The 22,780-nt window shown below is 37.4% G+C and overlaps 1 protein-coding gene across 4 annotated transcripts in view; it reads right to left on the reverse strand.

The window, feature by feature from the left end:
• The window catches only part of LOC117169136, a 69,744-nt gene that overhangs the window by 30,712 nt on the left and 16,252 nt on the right, over positions 1–22,780 (reverse strand). For all 4 annotated transcript variants that reach the window (XM_033355353.1, XM_033355338.1, XM_033355331.1 and 1 more), the window contains one exon: positions 454–483. Coding sequence is in view for 2 of the 4 variants with exons in the window: in XM_033355338.1 (XP_033211229.1) it covers positions 454–483 (30 nt within the window). In the remaining 2 variants the exon portion in view is untranslated. The remainder of the gene's footprint in view (positions 1–453; positions 484–22,780) is intronic.

The following is a 22,780-nucleotide window of genomic DNA, read 5'->3' on the forward strand; positions in this document are numbered from 1 at the left end:
AATTAAACTTATAGTGATAGTAAACTCTAGTAAACACCGAAATCCTGTAAAACATAAAGATTTCGTGAATAAAATATCAAGAGGAACATCACCTCAAACCTATAAAACTTACGCAAACAATTTTCACTGATTTTGACATAATTTAAACTTTTTTCTTTTGCAATTGCATTTTCATCACATAATTTAATTAAACTGTTCGCCTTAAAATGCTATTACATTTTTTTACAGAAAGACAAATATAGCACTGTATCCATGCCGTTTAGATATAATGCAGAAAACTGATCAATTGCGGATTCATGTCTATTGTCTATTCTAAACGGACAACTATGGACATAGCTACCCGAATTGGACTGCAGAGGCACCACTAAACTAATAGTAGTACTTCCTCTGGGCATATATACACTCAGTTTCTCTCTCATTAAAGTATACTATTAATTTTGCACTTGTACTCACTAGTTCCTGTGTCTTCAATTGCATTTTCCTCTGAAATAAACAGATAAATAATCATCAAAAAAATCAATGATTTTCAAAATTGGAATTAAATTTAAAATTTTACATAAAATACAATTATATGATGAATAGAATACGACTTTTTCTATTCAATGAAAACTATCCACGTAGAAATATATCTAAAAATTTAAAAAACTATCGATTGACGTATCAAAATAAAAATCGGTTTTTTGGGAATATTATTTTGAAAGTGGAAGCAAAAATTGCATTGAAATAAGAGGCCTTATTATTGCACCTCTTATTTTTCCAATGCTTGATGAAATTAAAAATAAAGAGACAATTAAAAAGATGGTTGAAGTAATATAATATATGGTACTGGAAACCCTAAGATAGCCTAGGCAATGCGTGCATTAGGAAGCGTCGCACGCATTGAACACACTTATGTGTGCTAAATATGCCTTAAGCAAAATCTGAAGCCAGAATTGGAAACTGAATGGATGGTGACAAAGTCATTTGAACCATAATGATCGCTAAATTTGACAAACGACAGTTGCGCTATAATAAAGTAAGAAACCAAATGAACAGAAGCTGCCAGAAAGCTAAATTCATATTCGTAACGTGACGAAATTTTCTGATTGATTAACGAATATTGATGTACGTCATTTTGTTTGCGCCTACAGGGACAGAGAGAAAGAATGAGAGAGATAGAAAGTGATGGGGGAGGGAGGGCTGGGGAGGAGTAGAGATAGATGCGAATAGGGAGCGAGAGAGATAGGGCCCGAACTTATCATCATCTGCTATGTTGAACATATTTCACACTTTCTTCGTTGAGCATATAATCAAACATTTTTTATTTAAATCACAAAACTGTTTCCGACTCAACCACCTCCGGCGGCAATGAGTTTCACAAAGACATTGCTGATGCGATAAACGATTTTGGGTATGTTGCAGTGTGAATAAAGGCGACCCGTAGTCTCTCGAGTTGACGAATCACCCTATCAGTAACATCAGTCCTACTCACAAATGCAGTTTACAGGTACTCCGGTTTTTTGCGAGTTGGATGTTACATACATAGGATAAGAGACAAATAAAATAAAACCATCTATTCCTAACGCAGAGCCATCCTAACTTCCTTCGATAAGAAGTGATGCGCTTATCACGCTTCAGATTGCAAATAAACCGGATGAAGGAGTTATGAAGTTTCGTGTTTAGTTTATCAGTCAAATAGTTGCAGACATCACAACAATGTTTAAGATTAGACAATAGATGAGAGGATTCCAAATTATTTCGAAGCCCAAGATTTAAAACTTTCTTGTTGCACCCCCGCGGGGGTTTGTTTTCTCAGCCCCCCCCCCCCCCTCCTTAAAGAAGAGAAAAACTACATACTTGAAACCGCATTTTTGTCGATGACGAGTTTATAATTTTTTTCTTTTTTCCTGTTTAAAAATTTCTCATGAGCTTTACAATATTTCTCTTTGGATTTTTCCCACAACAGATTCGATGCAACGTCTTTATATTTCTTAAGCGTTTCTTCGGGAATCCCAACATCACTGTCATCCAATAATATCCAATAATATCCAATAATAATAATATTTGGTGGAAGCGATTCTGTTTTTTAATCAACACTTTGGATTTTCTCTTTCAGTATTTCTTCTTCGATGCGGGTGGATTCTTTTAAAGCTTCGTCAATGATTTTGACTTTCTTCTTTTCCAGCTCTATGATAACGGTTGTAGATCTTTCTTTTCGAACGAGCCTTGTCCTTTTCACAATTATCTTCTTTCTGTAGAATACAAGCTTCCTTATATTTCGAACCGACCCACAGTGGGACAAAATGGACAACATTCAATCCTCACGCGAATTTTTAAAGAAAACTATCGAATAAATGTTATAGTTTTCTTTAAAAAATACCTGTACATATTTGATGTAGTTTTTTTTAGAGAATAACTGAGAAATTTTAGTGTAATAATATTGGAAAAAGTAAAAAAAAGGTTTTCTAAATAAAATTTTAGTTTTTTAATCATAGTAATTTTGTGAATTTGGCGTGTTTAATTTTTTTCTTTTCTCCAGGGTCGAAATTGATAAAAGTAGCAGTTGTAGATGTTAGTTGACTACCTAACGAGTACTATAGAATTTATTTTATCCAAATCCATTAAAAATTTGCATGAGGATGGAATTTTGTCCATTTTGCCCCACAGTGCGACCCTTCGTGCGAACTGAATTAGATGTTTTGATACCGTTAAGTTTTTAAACTTCCTATGTAAACGATTGCGTCAATAATGATACGCTGTGGGATAAATGACTATTCGTGCTGATTTTGAACCAGGCAATCTTTTTCAACGGAGAATCCTCGTTCTAAATCTTCATTCCCGTGCGATAAAATGAGCTTTTTTTTAACGAGCAGCAACAAGTTGCGATAGTTTTCCGAACCATGAGCGTCAATCATTTTCACCCAGAAATTATTCAAGATCAATGATATTGACCCAAAACTTGCTTATTTTTACGAGTTTACGTAAAACAATAGTCAATCTCTGCTGTGCAATATTTTTTTCGAGAAGGATAATCGAACAAAAGATTCCAGAGAGAATTTAAGTGGCGGTCTTTCAAGCAGCTTCACGGCGTAGCATAACCGATCTTGATGTGTTGCGGTGATAGGCCAGTTTTGCAGACAGGAGCTTGTCATCGATTTAAGTCACTAACAATCTTGAAGCTTTTGCACGTTGATCTCGTTTTGCCCTTTTTTTGCTATATCGACATACTTTTTGAGATGAGGCAAAATACAACGTTCCGTTTGTACAACTGGTACGTTTTCGAGCCACCGTATAGCACAACACTTTTTGGAGAGTATTTTAGACGCTGATGCAGTGGTCTATTTAGCTCTTTGAGATGGAATGTATTTGAATAGACTGTACGCGGCAACGTTTTGTTTTTCAAGAATCAGTTTAAATCCGATCCTAAGGACGCGGATGTAAAACATCGTGTGGCTACTTCGTGCTTAGATTCGTCCCAAAACCGGAAGACAAGGACCCTCTGTTTTTTTCTGATTTTATTCAGATTCTCATCAAAACCTAATACCAACTCTGTAGTGGTCGCCATCAAACTCATCGTCTCGCTTTCGAAGTATTTTGCTATGCCGTATACAATCGTGTAAACTGTTTTGGTGTTACCAAAATTAATTTTGCTCGCGATTTTGCTATCCGGAAGAATCATTTTATAAATTAAAACATTTTCTTCGATGTGACAAAAAGAAAAAAGTATCAGAATCCCTTGTACGCGTCATAACAATTCAGTTTTCGTAGTTTAGTCGTTCACGAGATACTGATTAAGATTGGCTTTTTTCTTCAATCCACTGGCCACGTTGATTGACGTATCAGCTGCTTCAACGGTACGGGTTCAATACGTATCTGCTGTTTTGGTCAGACAAAATTATTAAAAATATAAATACGAAACAATATTCATTTTGACAACCGTATTTATCGGAATTTATCAGAATCGGTTCAAAAGAAAATATAATTACGCACGAATGTATTTATTTAACTTTTATTCTGATTTGACTTCAAAATGAGCCCAAGAACATTGAAAAATGTTGACTATTTCGGAAGTTATTGAAAATTCAATAAAACATCGAAATTTACACTATTTTTGCAATACCTACTTAAACACTAGACAAATTGGCTCCACCCTGGGTTTATTTGATAGAAAATTTCAAAAACAATCAACCTTTTAAAGAGAAATTTTTTAGCTCTGGTATATTTAAAATTAAGAGAATTTATTCAGTAGGGTGGACCAAAGAATCACATTTGAGACATTTAAATGGGCTTGTATAACAGAGGCATACGCCCACGGATTTAGATAAGATAGAAGGGCTATATATTGGAGCGCTTTGGCCCAGCGCACCAGTTCTAGTTATACTTATTTACTCTTCAGAATAAAGAAACGTCGCTCTGACTACGTGTCAGCGCGACCCCTTTTTAAAAACTCAAATCTCTTCTTGACCCGTCACATTTTTGCGATCCTGCCAGGATGGTGGCAAACGATCAGTGCTAAAACGATTAAACTGCACCATCTTGAAACTAAACACTTGGAGTGGCTCAAGAGAGAGAAAATTCTACTAGAACAAAGAAGAACTCCAAGGAGATAGTTACGAATTTTTCCTCGTAAAAGCAGGCAAGTAAAAAAACTGGTAAAATTAGAGGCTGCACTGAAGTAGGCCCTATCTCACGTAAACCAGTATTCACGAAAACCTGAAAAAGGAACTTGGGTAAACGACATTCTGCTGTAAACCCTCGGCAGCAATTCCCAGAAGACAAAGCTACTGCAAGCCGCCGATACGCAGTGCTGGTTCACCATCCTCCTACGAAGAGGATAAGAAGAAGTTAATAGCAGCAAGCGGGCGATACGTCGTGCCGTCATGCCTAGTTCACCATCTGTACAGACGAAGAGGACAACCACGCAGCCGCTACCGAAAAAAAGTAAGCATTTAATTTAGATAAATAAGTGAATTTGTAAAAGTGCGGTCCTTTAAGTGAAAAGTATTAGGAAAATTAAGAGTAGAACGAGAATTGTAAAGCGTGTGTGACACGAATATCTATTTCTCGTAAAAACAGATAAGATTTCAAACCTGGCTTTCGACGCGTACAGGAGGGGCACATCCGTAGATTACGATACCCAAACTTGTGACTTTGACTCGACGGACGTGTTGGACGAAATCAGTACACCCTTCAGAACCGCGACAATGGCTTCCCCCGCATCCTTTCCTACTCCTCCAACAACAGGACAAATGCTACAAACCATCTTAGCCAGGATGAACAGTTACGAAATTAGTATGCGTTTTTTGACAAGGGAAATGGAAAATAGGGTGGAAGAAATCAGAACTCTGGCAGGCCGAGTCGGATTAAGAAGCCCAGTGCTCTGAATGTCAACGTGAAGAAATTCAAGCAAGCGCGGGTAAACGGCGGGGGTACTAGCCCTTCGTGGTTAGCCAATCTCCACCTTTATAGGTTCCTGAGCACCCATTCCTATTAATGGAATGGGTTAACGGTGTTGTGGCGATTTAGATGGGAGGGTTGCCAGCCTGCCCCATCTCATTACAGCCGGCCCAGTTCTTAGAAACAGAAAAACCGGGGGGTTCTCGGATGGCCCCCCACCGAACAACGACGTGCCCGCTGGCTCGTCGCTACCGGCTGCAGCAGCTCTTCCGAGTCGCGAATTAAGTTTCTCGTGTGATTTCGAAGGGTGCGGCAAGATATGCAAGTCGAATACTGGTCTCTTGTTACATAAGAGATGGAAACATCCAGAGGAGGAGGTTCTGATCGACCCAATACAGATTCCTTGCGAATTTGAAGGGTGTGAAGAAGTCTTTCCTACAAGGATCAGTATGAGACAGCATGTCAGGCATCGGCAACCGGAGTTGATTGACGAAACTACGAACACCGAGAGAGTGATAAGGACAAGGTGGCTACAATGGCAGCGGAAATTAGGGAAGGTATTAGAGAGCGACAACCAGTAAGACGCCAGGGAAGACGCTCTCTTATACTGGATCCTCCTATAGAGGAGATAGAAGAGGAGGAGGAGAATCCCTTCCGAAAATTCTTCCGCGAATTGGAGCCTCCACCTCAAGACAGCACGTCCTACAATATACATGAGCTGTACCAAATATGTCGGGAAACTAGGACTGACTCTAAGGAGACTACATTGACTCGTCTATCTCTTTACTTGCAGAACATCTTGCCCACATCTCGTCCTCGGCCACATCGAGGGCCCACAAAGCAACCAGTTCCGCCACCATCTCGAAGGAAAAGTCGTAGAAGCGAGTACGCAAAGAGTCAAAAAGCTTGGCTGAGGAATCGCACTATGTGTATAGATAACATCCTGAATGACATGGTTGGCACTAGTCAGCCGTCCAGAGAGGTTATGGAACCTTTCTGGGCAAATGTCATTACACAGCGTTCCGAGGCCAGGCCCAACCTGGAGAAGTCTGAAGAAAAACCGAACCTTTGGGCTCCAGTCACCCTTGAGGAGGTTATAAAAGTACGGAAGTCTCGTAAAACGGCACCTGGGCCGGACGGACTTACCGAAAAAGACATCAGAGGCTTTCCTAATGAAATGCTTCTTGGTCTTTATAACCTCTTAATGTGGTGTGAGGAGTTACCAGAGTGTCTGCTCGCTTCACGCACGATATTCATACCCAAGAAGGGGTTTGAAAACGAGCCTGAGCAGTACAGGCCTATCACCATTCCATCGGTGATAGTGAGGGGCTTCCACAGTATTCTTGCTGGAAGATTGGTCAATGGAATTGATATTGACGAGAGGCAGAGGGGCTTTAGGAACATGGACGGCTGTAGGGATAACACCTTCCAGCTGGACATGATTCTAAGACAACACTATCGGTCTTTAAAGCCCCTTTATATTGCCTCCGTTGATATCACCAAGGCCTTCCCCTCAGTTTCTCATTCCTCATGCCAATGCATCCGCCTATGTAGATGACTTGTACCTATACGCCAGTACACCTGCAGGACTGCAGGACTCAATATATCGTATCAGCGAATTTCTCACCAGTTGTGGATTGTCGATTAACATCGACAAAAGTTTCACATTGGGCTTCCGTCCATCAGGAAGAGATAAGAAGATGACGGTTGACACCGAGAACACCTTCGAGATTGGTGGGAGGAGTTTGAGATCCATCAAAGGGGGAGACGAATGGACAGCTTTGGGAGTACGTTACAGTTGGGCAGGGAGAGTCAGGATTAGCCCTGAGCAAATGCTTGGGGATAAACTGGATGTGCTGACAAAGGCGCCTCTCAAACCACAACAACGGTTATATGCCCTCAAATGTAGCGTTATCCCAAAGCTTTATCACCAAATAGCGCTTGGGGACGTCCTGATCGGTTCTTTAAATAGAACCGATAAGGTCATAAGATCGACCATCAGGAAGTGGCTTAATCTGCCACAGGATGTCCCCAATGCGTACATCCATTCGTCTGTCAGTGATGGAGGGCTAGGCGTACCATCGCTACGATGGATGGCTCCATTGCTCCGGTTAAATAGACTGAAAGGACTTAGGCAGGAAGAGCACCTTGGACTGATGAATCAGTTCCTCGAGAATGAGATCGCTATTTGTGAGCATAGACTCTCACATATTGGCGGTCGTATCTCCTCACTCGGTGATGTCTACAAGTTCTGGACTAACCAACTCTACAATTCTGTAGATGGAGGTGGGCTCCGGGACTCGGCCAAAACACCTGGCCAACATTACTGGGTGAGTGATGGTACAAGATTCTTGTCTGGCAGGGATTATATTAACTCCTGCCGGATAAGAATCAGTGCATTACCAACCAGATCACGCACATCTCGAGGACGATTCAGAAACAGGAGTTGCAGGGCGGGTTGTGATCAACCCGAAACCCTAAACCATGTCCTTCAGGTCTGTCACCGGACGCATGCAGCACGTATTCGGAGGCATGACGCAGTCACAAAGCATGTGGCTCAACGACTATGAGACAAAGGTAGCAATGTCTACCTGGAGCCCCGAATTAACACCAGGGAGGGTCTGCGTAAGCCAGACCTTTTGGCGATTAAAGACTCCTTCGCCCTAGTCGTTGATTCACAGGTTATTAATGAGCAGTTCCATCTCAGAACTGCTCATAATAACAAAGTCCGGAAATGCCAACATAATCCGGATGTGACTGCGTTCATTAGCCGAGAATATGGCCTTCCTCCTGAGAACATCGCCTTCACTTCTGCCACCCTCAACTGGAAAGGTGTCTGGGAATCACGCTCAGCACTGGGCCTAGGGGGGTGGGGGTTTGGTCAACAGAACTATAAGATCTTGTCCTCCCGGGTGCTAGTGGGAGGTTTAGCAGCATTTAAGATCTTTAATGCTGTAACCTCTCATTTGTGCAGAAATCGCACGGGAATCGGGTGACCAAAGGGGGACAGAGCTGCTTTAGCTCAATGGTGACGCCTCCCGACTCGAGGCGCAAAATAAGGAGGTGGTTTTAGTGGGTATGGTCACTGCGGTGACAAGTCCCACACTCGGTTAAGAACCCTTGAGGTTCAACCGGTTGTGCGTAATGCATTTCCCCTCCTTTCAAAAAAAAAAAAAAAAAAAAAAAAAAAAAAAGCCAAATGCCTCGTCATCTAATTAGTGACGCGCATGAATGGATTAACGAGATTCCCACTGTCCCTATCTAACTAACTAACATCAGACGAAAAAGAAGAAAATAGTATTAATCGAAATCGTGAACCTAGCCGTCTTACAGAGATAACGAATCGCCCTAGCGGCTCTAGGCTCTACGCGAATCCCCAAATCCAAGAGCCTATCCATTACAATAGTGAAGCACCTAACCGCCCTATTGGGGCTATGCCCCACGTGAACCCTCAAAACGTAGTATTAGGTCACCCCGCTCGCCCTATGCTTCCTATAAACTTTCAAAATGAAAGTACCATCTAAGCCAAGGATATTATATGTATTTTTAAACCACTGAACGGACAGAATGACGTAGGGACAAAAGATTTCATCCAAATGGTAAAAAAATCGAAAAACCGGTGTAGTCAACCCGATCGCTTATTAGAGTTTGTGATAGCCGAAGAAATTCTAGGATACGGGGAAAGATCTGTCAGATTTACGACCATCAACTCCTATGAAAATCTTTTTGTAACCCTGCGTCAAAATTTAAAACAAACTGGATCAGTCTCTGCGTTGAGAAGTAGGTAAGAAAGTTGTAAACAGAGACCCACGGAAACGGTCCAGAATTTCAACCTTAGGTTTCGGCAGGGAGTAAATGAGCTTAAATATGCGGTTCAAAATGAAAATTATGGGCCAACGGAAAGAAAACTAGCGATCAACATCGAAGAAAATGAATTTTTAAAAAGATATTTATTGAACCTTAAACGCGAGATAGGGCTGCAAGTAAAAGCTCAAAAGCCAGGTAATGTAGTAGAAGCGCAAAATCATGTGATAGAAATGGAGATGTCGTTGCGAGAAGCTTAACCAACAAGAACACAGATAGGATCCAGAGCGCCGACGCGACATGCGCCTCAAATCCATCAAAAACCATTTTTATCTTCACAAAAAATGCAGCATACAACGCCCTCATATAGACCACCACAATTTGGAGTTACACAAGGCCAATCACAACAGCAACGAAATTTTCCAACAGGAACATTCTAAAAGCGACCCCCGCAAGTAAGGAATATTCAGGAAGAGGATCAGGATCATTTTTTAGATCACGAAAAGATGAGTCAAGAGGAAATAGAAGAGCAGATCTACTACGAGGATACAGCCGAGTATTAGCCATATGTGGAAAGCTCCAGTCAATCGTGAGAAGAGGAGCAAACGGATGTACTTATAGATTACTCGTCGACTCTGGGTCATCCATAAATCTTATCAAAGAAAAAACGATGACGTGCGGCAACACCCCTTTTCGGATGAAAAAGAACTTCCTTATGGGTCACGATAAACATACATCGATGGAAGCAGTATACCTGAACTATTTGAATAATAAAAATCTTTTCCATGTAGTTCACAAAGACTCCCCATTACCTGAGGAAGGTATAATAGGAATACCTTTTCTCATGAAGTTCCAAATGTACGCCATCACCCCAAGATTTTTAATACTCCAAAAGGTAAAATTACCACTACACACCGATGGAACCTATGTTCCTGGGAGAACCGCAAAGGTGAACAGCATCCAGCTAGAATCCAACTTAGACACAGACGTTTGGATCGAAGAAGACGAAAATGTACCATCTGGAATTTACAAAATACAAAATGGGAAATCACAGGTACCTTTCTTCAACTATTCCGATAGGCCGATTAGAGCCACTATACCCAGCTACGAACCTATTGATAGGATAACAGAAATCTCAGGTCAGGAAATAAAGAAAATCGAAAAGATTGCCAACCTAAGGCTTCTGATTTTATTAGAAAAAAACCCGGATGGATCACGTGGAGTCAGAACTAGCCGACCCCATTTGGAGAATAATTTTGCAGTACACCGATGTATACACCTTAGACGGAGATCCTATACCTTGCACCAGTTTAACAGAACATGAGATAATTTTAAAATCAGGTAAAATTGTTAATATAAAAGCTTATTGATAGCCAGAAAACCAGCAAAATTTCATAAAAGAAGAAGTGGCCTCTTTACTCAAGCAAGACATAATAAGGCCTTCAAGCTCACCTTTCCACTAACCGATATGGGTTGTACCCAAAAAAGGTGGGAAATTACGAATGGTTACGGATTACAGGGGAGTAAACCTCGATACCGATCAGAATGCCTACCCTTTGCCTGTATTTTATGATATTTTGGATCACCTGGGTAAAAAAAAATTCTTTTCTGCATTCGATCTTTCATCAGGGTCTCATCAAATCTCTATGAAGGAAGAATCTAAAAAGTTTAAAAACGCTCCAGCTACTTTTCAGCGCATGATGGATCAAGCCTTACGAGGACTCGTTTGGAAAGCACTGTTTTCTATACCTAGATGAGATAGTCATCTTTGGTCAAACCATTAAAGAAAACAACCAGAATTTAATATTACTGCTCGACCGACTCAGAGAGACCAGATTACAATTTCAACCTGCTAAATTTGAGTATCTGAGACCTTGACTAGAATACCTTGGAGACTTCATCACCGCCGAAGGTGTTAAGTCTAATCTATGGATTAAGCCAAACAGTTGGGAGAATGGAAAAATATGGAAAACAATATTTGCGGCTACGTAAAAAAGTGCCCCATATGCTAACTTCAGAAGACCACGCGAATTAAGAGATAGACCGAAGCTATCGTACCTGACACACCTGTTAACCCAAATGATAAAGTCGCAATGGACATTTTCGGGCCCCTTCCTATCGCGAAAAGTGGAAACGAATTCCTACTTAATGTACAGGAGCCCCGAAATCTATCCTGACAGACCAAGGAGCAAACTTCGTTTCCGAACTAGTCCAGAATTTCGATAACCTGTTCAGAATAAAGCATGTGAAAACAACTACCTATCACCCCCACAGTAACTGTAGTTGAGAAAGAGCTCATTCTGTGCTTAAAGATTTACTGAGACCCTGCATGTACGTCACGCGAACCGAGCGGGACCAAGTATTGAAAATAATTACTCTGGCTTACAACACCACTAAGCAAGACGGAATTGGTATAAGTCCGTTCCAAGCCACGCTTGGCAGAACCGATGCTAATTTGCCGTAAACTTTGACCACTACTCCCAATTTGAAATATCAGGATTCGCTCGATATGTGGAAAGAAAGGCATGATCAGTACTTACAGAAAGCAAAGGAAAAACTACAACTTCAGAAAGAGAAATGCAAAAGGTACCAAGATTCCAAGATAGTTTTACCGCAATCTATCTATGAACCGGGAGACCTGGTCAAGTTTGTCAACCATGATGCGTCCAACAAACTCTCTGCAAGTTGGAAAGGACCCGCAACCATAATTGAAAGGCTAGATAACAATAACTACATAATATTGTTTGAAACCGAAAGAACGAGAATTCACGCTAACCAGATAATGCCTTCTTTTTTATAGAATGAAGATCTTGGCATTACTGACAATTCTGACAAAAATCTGGACAACAAAAGGAAATTACCAGCCTACAACAAAGGTTAGATAAAGTTCGCGATATAATCAGGCTCGCGATTCGAACGTGTAACTCAAACTACGCCGAAGAAAAAGAGATTAGAATAACAGGCGAAAGGTATGAGAGGGCCAGAAATAAACTCCAACTACTCAACCAGGTGATGGGTAACAAACGACACAAAAGAAGATTCATAAACACCATTGGGGACATAGCTAAGATACTGTTTTGTACTTTAATGACGACCTTGAACATATTAATGAGGGGTTCGATCAACTGTAGATAGACAATAAAAATATGGCTCAAGCCTTGCAGAACCATACCAAAATATTAAAAGTATTATTGGATTCTTCCTCGATTAATTACGGTGAATTAAAAACACAATTAAAACAAGAACTTAGTAACGCCGAACAATTCAGAAGAATCCTCAACAATAATACGAGGAATTTATTCGTAACAACACAAATTTTAACTTGTGCAATTTTGATAGAAGAATTAGCAGACGATATTAATACATTATTAACAGCAATAAATAACGGGAAGCATGGAATTTTGCACCCCCAGATATTAACACCGCAAATGCTAACGGATACCATGCAGAGATTCGAAACAATGCATAGAACTAAGTATCACCTGGAAGCCGAACCCGAGAGTTATCAGCACATTAACGATATCAGCTAAGTCAATCTAGCGATTGTCAAGCAATCCCTCATATATGTCATCAAAATACCCATATAAGAAAAAGAAGAATATATTATCAACCACATAATCCATATTCCACAAAAAATACAAAATACCCACCTTACCATCATTTCAGAACACGAATTTAAACTTCAGACTAAAACTGGATACGTAGTTACTGACAAAGACACACTAAATAAATGTAAAGACTTAGCTAACTATAAAATTTGCCATCGAAACCAACCGAATTATAGACTAATAGAGACAGCCAATTGCGACGCCAGTACATAATACTACCTACGCGTATACTTAACTTAGACCTCGTATGCGTAAACTCATTAACACCTGTGAAATTAACCGAAAATACTCTAGTTCAAGGGCCAAGATGTACAATTTTGACACATAATGTACAATTGTATTTAGAAAGAAACTTAGAGCATAAAAAATCTTTCATAAGCAATATATCATATAATGTACCTTACGACAAAAATTCACTGATATATTAGAGGACCATCTAATCACTCTACTTAGAGAATCAAACGTCGATGTACTTAAAAAAATGAGACTGAGTTTAGACGACACCGAGATAGAAGGGCTATATATTGTAACGCTTTCGCCCAGCGCACCAGTTCTAGTTATACTTATGTACTATTCAGAATAAAGAAAGGTCACTTTGAGTACGTGTCAGCGCGACCCCTTTTTGAAAACTTAAATCTCTTCTTGACCCCGTCACACTTGTTGGCCAAATCGTTCTCGTAGGCAAATAAATTTATGCCTATATTTTATTTTAAAAAATATATTTGTTTAGAACTCGCTCCGGCCATTTTTATGTCTTATGGAATTTAACATGTAAAATGTTTCCTGTTTTTATTTCTTCGATTTTGGAAGGAAATTATAAGTCAATTTATTTTATATTTGATATACTTGTTCTCTTTAAAGTGAATATTGCATTCATCGAATTTTAATATCTCAGAAATATTATGCAAAAGTTTTAGGCATATCAAAAATGCCATAAAATATCAATATTAGCAGACTAATTGTGACCCTCAGATATACTTATCCGCTCATTGTATATTGTATTTGCTGCGATCCCAAACTGCCATCACTGATAATGAGTTGAATGGCAGAGTAATAATAAGTTAATAAATCTATAGCTGCTCTCTGAGTTAAACCTGTAGCTGGTGTACGGACTTCTCTACTTTAAATGAGGAAACTTTAAAGCTTCAGAGCGAATTCTAAAAATATTTTTTTTGAAAATAAAAAAATAGGCATACATTTATTTGCCTACGAGAACAATTTGGCCAACAAGCCCGTTAAAATTTATTAAATGTGTTTTTTTGGGCGACCCTATTATCTAATCATAAAAAAAGAGATGGCCTAAAACTTTTGCACGGCGGTGGGATAATTCAACTACATAAAAACATGTATTCTGTTAAAGAGTCATACGTTTAGGGCAAATTTTTGATATACAATACGGTGGCCCAAAAAAATCACATTTGAAAAATTTTAACGGGCATCTTCACGATTTAAAGTAGAGAAGTCCTAACAGCAGCTACAGGTTCGACCAATAGAGCAGCTAAAAAAAAATAGACCCAGGGTCTATATTTTGCAACCGTTACAAATTGTACACATGGAGTCCCTTCAATCGATGCTAAACTTGAATTTGTCATTTTTCAGAAGCATTTATTACTATTTTCTCAATTTAAATTAAAGGTGAATATCGTGTTTTTTGATATTCTGTTCTCAATAGTCTTCCAAATTTTAAGTTACAAAAGCATATCTAAGGCTCGCAACGAGCCTTCAAATATTGCTATTTCATTCCATTCTTGATATGTCTAAAACTTTTGCATAATATTTCTTAGATATAAAAATACGATAAATGCAATATTCACTGAAAATTGAACAAGCATTTAAATGTTGAATAAATTGACTTCTAATTTCCTGAACAAAATCGAAGAAGTAAAAATAGGATACCTTTTACATGTTAAACTACATAAAGACATAGAAATTGCTTGTGCGAATACTGAAAATAATTTTTTTGTGTCTGTGTGTGTATGCTCTTTGACCTATTATGCGACGACCATCAATAGTGTGTTCTATGTTCACACCTTGACGTAATAAGTTGTACAAGTGTTATTAATTTTTAGCTTTATTTTGAGTGATTCTGGTTTTCTCGACATCAACTGTGGACAACGTTAAGTGGCTGATGAGTTAAAGATGTCATGAATTCAATACGATGTTTGAAATCTCTAGCGATAATGTTGTAATAGGCACAAAATTAGATGTACCGTCTCTGGAAGCTTTTTTAGTCGCATACTACCTGAAGGACTAGGAGGTTTCCTAAAATAGGACAGGGTTTTATTGAAACAGACTTTTGAGATACTGGTAGTACCCTACTGGATTCTAAGTGTTTGAGATGTACAGTCCATCTTGCTTGCGAATACTTGTACATGTCTCAAGCGTTAAGATATTGCGTGCTTTTTGGCGACACACTTAAGCTCCCATATTAGGTAATTCCCCGTCGAGCTATCTTTCTCTTTTTTAAATTCTCTAAAATTAAAACTAACAGAAAACTGAACATTCGCGAAACCCAGCAAACTTATTTTTTTTGAAAATTTGTAACCAAGCATAACATAAGTAAGATTCGAAAGATTAAAATAACACAACACATATTCTAACAATAAAAGTAACCCCTTTCGATTCTTCTCAGAATTTCTGTCACATACCTTGTAACAAAAAAATTTCCTTCTTACAAATGTTTGGCAAAGATTTAAATAACCGAACACATTTTCAAACAAAATCTTTTCGATTCCTATCAGAATTTCTGTTTCCTAACTTGTAATAAACCTAGAAAAAAATGAACATTTGAGAAACCTGCGAAACTTTCTTTCTGCACATTTTTTTATCAAGATTTAAATAACAAACCACCATTTTCAACAACAAAAGACGATCATTTCGATTCCGGATATAGTTTCTGTTGCGTGAATTGTAGAGAAAAGTAGAGTAAAACACGGTACCTTTACTTTTGATCTAACGATTTTTTTATATGCAAAAAAATACGTTAGTTGGTTTTTTAGAAAGAATTATATGACAAAAAAGCAATATGAAGAATCAGCACGTTTGTGAAATGTTTTGTTAGAAATAATTGAATTTGATAAAATTATTGATTTTCGGGATAATGAAAATACGTCGGGTAAAACGGGGTACCTTCAAGAATTAGGCAAAAAGTAATTTTGATTTCAAATTGTACACTGTTCTAAATATTATTTTTCACTTTTTCTTTTTTCATTTTCCTGATAACTTTACTTTGCCTTTTAGCTTTTTTTCTACGTTCTAGGTAATTTCGGTTGTATATTTATCTAGCAAAAACCTTTGAAAAATTAAACTTTTAGTTAACATTTTTTACATTCTACAGCAAGAGAATTTTCATGCGAATAACAAATTATTCGAGCACTTTTCAAAATTCATAATACTTTGCGAACCTTCAATGTGAATGCTGGTTCCGCTTTTACAAAAATTTGGGAATTTTCCATATCTTGCAACATTTTCCTAATTTGGCATATAACAAAAATATCTAAACTTCGGCCAATTTCAGACATTTTATGATTCTGCTAGTTTTTTAAACCTGCTTAATGTTTATGTTTATAAATATTTAATTTTGCCGATCAGGAATAGACCGAGAAGAATCGTTAGAAATAATGAATAGTTCAAGTTTTATTTCAAGTATAGAATACTTGGCAGACTAAGACCATTTTTGAGAACCATACAGATCACTCACTCGTTTATATAGACATTTTTGTAAAATGTAAGATTTAATGCCTTTAATGAGTTAATCACTTTACTGATCCGAAAAGATCGGACAACGATCTGTCGCGATTCACTGCTGCTCGCACACTGGATTTCTCAAGCGACAAGGCTATCATCACACACTCAAACTGAGAAATCACGAGACTTCAAACATTCCTTTATATAATAAGGAAACTGAAAATAGCTTTGAAATAGGAGATGTCGATAAATTGAATAATTTTCAATCGCAGAAAATCTCATAAAGATGAAACATTAGAACTTTAAACAAAACCGAGACTGATAATTTAAAAAAAAAATTCATATTTGAAGATTTGCGAACTGCAAATGTCAAATTTATTTTATTTTGCAAAATGAGGTCTGGCTTGAATTTAAATAGACAGTTTAATAATCACTTAAAATTGAGTTAAATCAAAAATAAAAGAGCCCGTTTTACCCAACGCGCAGGTACCCCGTTTTACCCGACTAGGGCCTTTTTACTAAATAATAAATAATTCACTAACAACATAACCTAACGGAGCATGTGTTTACTCAATAGGCGTATAACAGAATGCAGATCCTTGTGTAAAACTCACTTTTTTGCTCATTGCGACGAACAATCAACCCTAGTACGATGTTTGAGGCAAAAATATTAACTTCTTGAATGCAAAAACTATTGAGTGTTCTAATTTGCGATTTAATACTCAATTTCATACGATTTTTGTTTAGATTTTAGCTCATCTACCCAGACAACAAGTTATTACAGTACAAGTTGAATGGCAGCAAGTCCTCCCACAAAATCAAGCAATACACCGTTTTACCCGCCACCACGTGTTGCCCTACTTTCCCCTAGCGAAACTGACAACAAAACTGAACATTCGCGAAACCCAGGAAACTTGCTCTCTTGAGAATGTGTTAGTAAGCATAAAATAACATAAGCCCTTTACTACAAAAAGTTCCTCTTTTTAATTCCTACCAGAGTTTCTCTTACATAACTTGTAACAAAAAGAAACTATGCTTCAAACATAGCGAGCAAAGATCAATACCTATAATTCGAATAATTACCGAAAAGTTTTTCAAACGAACAATACCCTAAAAATATCTTATGGGTTAATAAATCGATCGGAAATAATCCACCTTTCGTCTAATTAAGGAAGAGTAAACAAACTTAACAGTTTCACTTCTTACAAAGATGCAAAAACATGGGACGATTCGTGGATAGTTTCAGAAGAAGAGTCTTTTTTCTGACGCGGTATCCGTATGTTGACAGAAAGATAGGAAAAGGTAGTGGCTAGCGATGGACAGTACTTTGAATGATCAACTAGCAAACACTTATTTTTAAATAAACCCACAATTTTACCAAAAAAAAATCCCACAAAATGAATGCACGTTGCCACTCACTTCTAACCTCTGTGATATTTACTCTAATTTTCTGAATATATCAATTATTCGTGACAAAGTATAACCTTGCCTGTGGCATTCCCTCGGTGTAAAAACTACAAAAAAAAACTTGTGAAACATACGTTTAAATCATGCGACCGGAATTTGTTCAATATTGTCTGAAATCAGTGTTTGTTTTTTTAAAGCATATAAGGTGAACGTCCTAGTAATTGTGAACGTAAGAGATTTAATTGACTTCAAATATTTAGAAAATTGTATCGGAAGAATTATTTAAAAAATGATTGGTACTGATTGAAGTATTAAACATTCTAGAATATTCTAAAAATTGTTTTTACATTATATTCAATATAAATTTTTATTTATAAAGAATTAAAAGTAAAAAAGCACCGATGTCCCAGTTTTCGTGATTTCCAAATCTGCCATGTACTAGTAATCGTGAGTCGTTGTCCCAGACTTCGTGCAAAAAGGTTTTTTAACTCTAGTTTAATGAAGTGAAATCGTGAAATCGCTGCGTACACATACCACGGATTCACGACGATTCACCAAGTTTCAGCTCATTCGGTGAAAACAGTCACATTTAACAGCCCTTGGAAGTTTGAAATTTTGAAAAAAAGCACCATTTTCGAAAAATTCTAGAACCCTTCAATCTTGATCAATTTTGATCCACAAGGTCGCATTTTTTTCTTTATTGCTCCAACTTGAATTAAAAATTTGTTATAATCCTTTTACGCAATTTTTCGAAAAAAGAGGGGATATTCCGGCTGCCACTGTAACGTTAATTAGAGAATGTAGAGGATCTATAACGTCGTAATTTGTTCGCCTTGATGTGAGCTTTTACCTCGTTTTTAGATTTTTCGATTTCATGCACTACATCTTTTTTCTAACAGCGCCGATTTGCGACATAATGTCGTCAATTAGAAAGATGCTGCGTTTAAAGTTTGTGCAGTTCAAAGTACTCCGTAATGAAAAGAAGTTCTCTAATTGTTTGATTTCTATTTTCTGTTGAAAAAATTTATTTTTTAATTATAAAATTTTCAAATATAATTCATTATTACTCTTAAGTATAGACCACTGACAAGCAAAATCATTTATAAACTTTAAAGTGAACTTTCAACATAAACTTTTTCAACAGAAGATAGAAATCAAACTATTAGAGAACTTCTTTTCATTACGTAGTACTTTGAACTGCACAAACTTTAAACACAGCATCTTTTTAATTGACAACATTATCCCAAAAACAATGGAAATATAAAAAGCATTCAGCTTTACCAAGATAGCCTGAGCCGCTGATTCTCACCCAACAAAAGTACTAAAGATTAATCTTATCGCCAATTCTCCAAACAACCAAATTGTTTTAAAACATCCTGAAATTTTTGAATTAATTACCTCGCTATTTTTGACCAAACAAGTTTTAAACTGCAAACCTAAGAGACGAAATATATAATTACGATATCCTACGAAACATTCTGATTAATATTCCATCTGATAGCACTCCGCGTATTTTGTTATTCGTGGAAGACACTGCAGCCTTCGTATCATCACTTAGCAAAAGACTGGCATTTACAAAACTGTAACTATTTGTTATGATATTACTGGAGTTTTTTCATAGGTGGAAACTTAAAGTTAATGCTAATAAAACAGATTGTATTGTTTTCTCTAAAAAGAATAAGAAAAAAACAGTACCTGATTTGATGTTATATAACGTAAGCATGCAAAGGATAAAGCATAGAAATATATATTCCGTGGATTGAAGTATCCCGAAGTGTGAATTGCGTTCAACGGTGTCAATAATGAAGTTATTCTTTAAATAGAATTGATTACTTTGGTCATACGGCCCATATGGCCATATGACGGACCGTATGACCAAAGTAATCAATTCTATTTAAAGAATAACTTCGTTAAAGCATAGAAAGCATAGAAATATTTTTAAAACATTTAAGGCTGTATGAACACTACACTGTCTGATAGGTAGACGTAGCTCACTTAGTGTTAAGAACAAATTAATCTAATATACCTTGATAACCAAACCAACAATGCTCTATGCTGCTCCTATTTGGAGTAACACTTCGAAATCAAATATTAAGACTCTGTATATTGTAAAGAATAAGTGCCTACGTAGGATTGTCAATTCCAAATCTAGGATTAGAAACTTAGATATACATGATATGTGCAATATCAAGCCAGTAAATGATGAAATTCATATGATTGCAAATAACTTCTATCAAAACCAAATAGCACATCTTGCTGAACTTAAAGCAGTAGAATTATAAACTCGTGATACCGCAACATTCAAATTGAGAACCAAAATGTCGTATCATATTCTTATCTAAATAGAAGGGTTCCAATATCCTCACAGCCCTGCGCTGTCATCGATTCCTTGTATATAGTCCTTCCTTTAAATTATAGGTACTTTTAAGACCAATCAGAAAATGTTATGCGTTTTGGTACAAACTCTTACCTAATACCTTACACAGACTGCCATCGTGATATACATATCTCAATAATTATAAACAAAATTGTTTTTAGATAACTCAATAGGACTTAAATTCTTGCCAAGAAATGGGTGCCCAAAAACACGTCTTCATCATAGATTTTATTGAATAAATGACCTTGTACACAAATTTTTGAGATTTAATAAAAAAGGTTAAAAAGCAAAAAAGCAGAATCTTCACTCAGCCCTCAACCGGCACTCAGTAAGAAACGACTCGTTCGACTCTGCTCTCCGACGGCTCGATTATTTCCTCCAGAAGGTTTGGTGTACCCCAAAGATATCGAGGGTCCTCTGGAAATATTAAGGGATCTAAACGATCTGGAGTTCATGATAAGGAAATTCCTGAAAGAAATGCTGACTCCGTCTACATCACCAACGATCTAGAGGACGAAGTATGCAAAGTCACAACCCATGGGAACTGTTCATGAAATTAGGAGGAAAGAGAACGTACTTTCAGCCTCCTCGCAGACAACAAAATTTACCAAAAGGGATGGAGGAGTTCGGAGCCTGGCTTCTCCACATACCGAGATATATTTAGGCTGAACTAAACAAAATCATTGTGCTAAGCACCTGAAAAGCTGTTAATTTTCTCTACTTTTCCTTAATTATACGAAAAGGTGGATTATTTTCGGTCAGATTATTAAGCCATGAGGTATTTTGTAAGACTGTCGTTAGAAATTCGAATTGTAGATAGTGAACCTTGCTGATGGGCAAAGGATTTTTCAAGAAATAAAGTCTGTTAGGTTTCGCCAATGTGGATATTTTAGGTTACGTTTTTTACAAGTTATGTAAGATAAACTCTGAGAGGTACCGAAAATAATAAATTTTCTTTAGTAAAGGTGTTATCTTATGTTAGGCTTACTTACTAATTTTCAGGAAAGCAAGTTTGCTGGGTTTCGCGAAAGTATATGTTTTTGTTTGTTTTGTTACAAGTTATGTAACATAAATTCTGAGATAGATCTTACTCTTAGTTTGGAAGTGTTAATCAGTGTTAGCGAGAAGGATTCAGAATTTTAAAAAGTTTTGGAAGCCTGAACTTTGCGTTTTGCAATAACCAATGTAAGACCGACAACTCGATCTAATACGGGAGCTCAAGTGCGTAGCGAAAAAACACACACTATATAAACAATTGAGATACGTACAAATGGTCCCTCAAGCTCATTCTTGACTGGTTTGAGAGTCAACTTTAGTAGAGCTGAAGACAAAATTTTCTTCATACTGCGCGGAAAGACAAGTGTTCTCATTTTCTGGCTTCCAGGGAACGAGTCCTTGAGGAAGTCGTTATTCCAAATCGAGTATTAAGCTAAGAATTGCATTGCTGAAAACAGCCATGTTTAACCTGAACGGCGTGAGACACGAGTCGATCGAGACAGGTAGCTAATATGGCGGAAACGCGACTTTAGTGAACAGAACGTTGGTTTACTGAATGTGCCGATTAGGGTCAATAATAACCAATACGTAAGGATGCAATGATCACAAGACCTGCCTTAAAATATAAATAGAGTAATATAAAAACCTAGTAACCTAGTTCCCAGGAAGTTAGTCAGGAAATAATCCCGCGAGTAGCAAGCAAATAATTAGGCTAATGAATCAGGTTAACCAGCAAAATAAGAGGCTGACGCAGCAAGTTGCTCAAGGCCAAACAGCTCAATGCGAATTTTATATCACACCAGACTTTTGTTTAAACTATCGAAACTTCTGATAAAGAAAGGGGCCCGCACGAGGCCAAACTGTGGCTTGAGTAAGTGGAAACGGCAGAATGCGTAAAGCACACCAGTCTCTTTTCTAACAAAAACAGTAAAGTTCCACTGTGGTCAATTCTAATAAAGCAAGTGAAAGGAAATGAAAAAGTATACGTGTTTTATATGAAAAAGATAATAAAGACAAAAAAGACAAGGTTAGGTGTTAAAACTGTTCAAAACTTACGCACTTTGCACGCAGATGCTCTGAACCGAGACGGGAACCCTATTGCACCGATTGCAAGCAAAAGACACAAGGTATACAGAATTGTGGAAAACCACAATCTTTAGAAAACGCGAACTTAAATACTGTCAATTACACGATTATCGAGGCATCTCTTAAGGGGTCAGTACATCTTTTTTCAAAGAATAAATTTTCTAAAAACTACAGATTCGTGTCGTAAATATGTGTAGATGTTCTATAAAAATTATTATTTTGTTCAGAACGTTCGAGAACAGGTTGAAAAATGCAGATCAACACAAGAGTCTCGAGCGCGCTAAGCGCCCATTTGGCGCGTATTTAAAGCGTGAAGCTTATAATTGCTATACATCTGCTTCAACTCTTCTACGTATATTTTTGGATGTACGTATACACGTGTATAACGGATGAAGTCTACTTGTCTATTTTTCAAGTAGATATTGAAAAAATTGTGTAA

This window comes from Belonocnema kinseyi, chromosome 1 (genome assembly GCF_010883055.1).
Source record: "Belonocnema kinseyi isolate 2016_QV_RU_SX_M_011 chromosome 1, B_treatae_v1, whole genome shotgun sequence".
Taxonomy (NCBI): Eukaryota; Metazoa; Arthropoda; class Insecta; order Hymenoptera; family Cynipidae; genus Belonocnema; species Belonocnema kinseyi.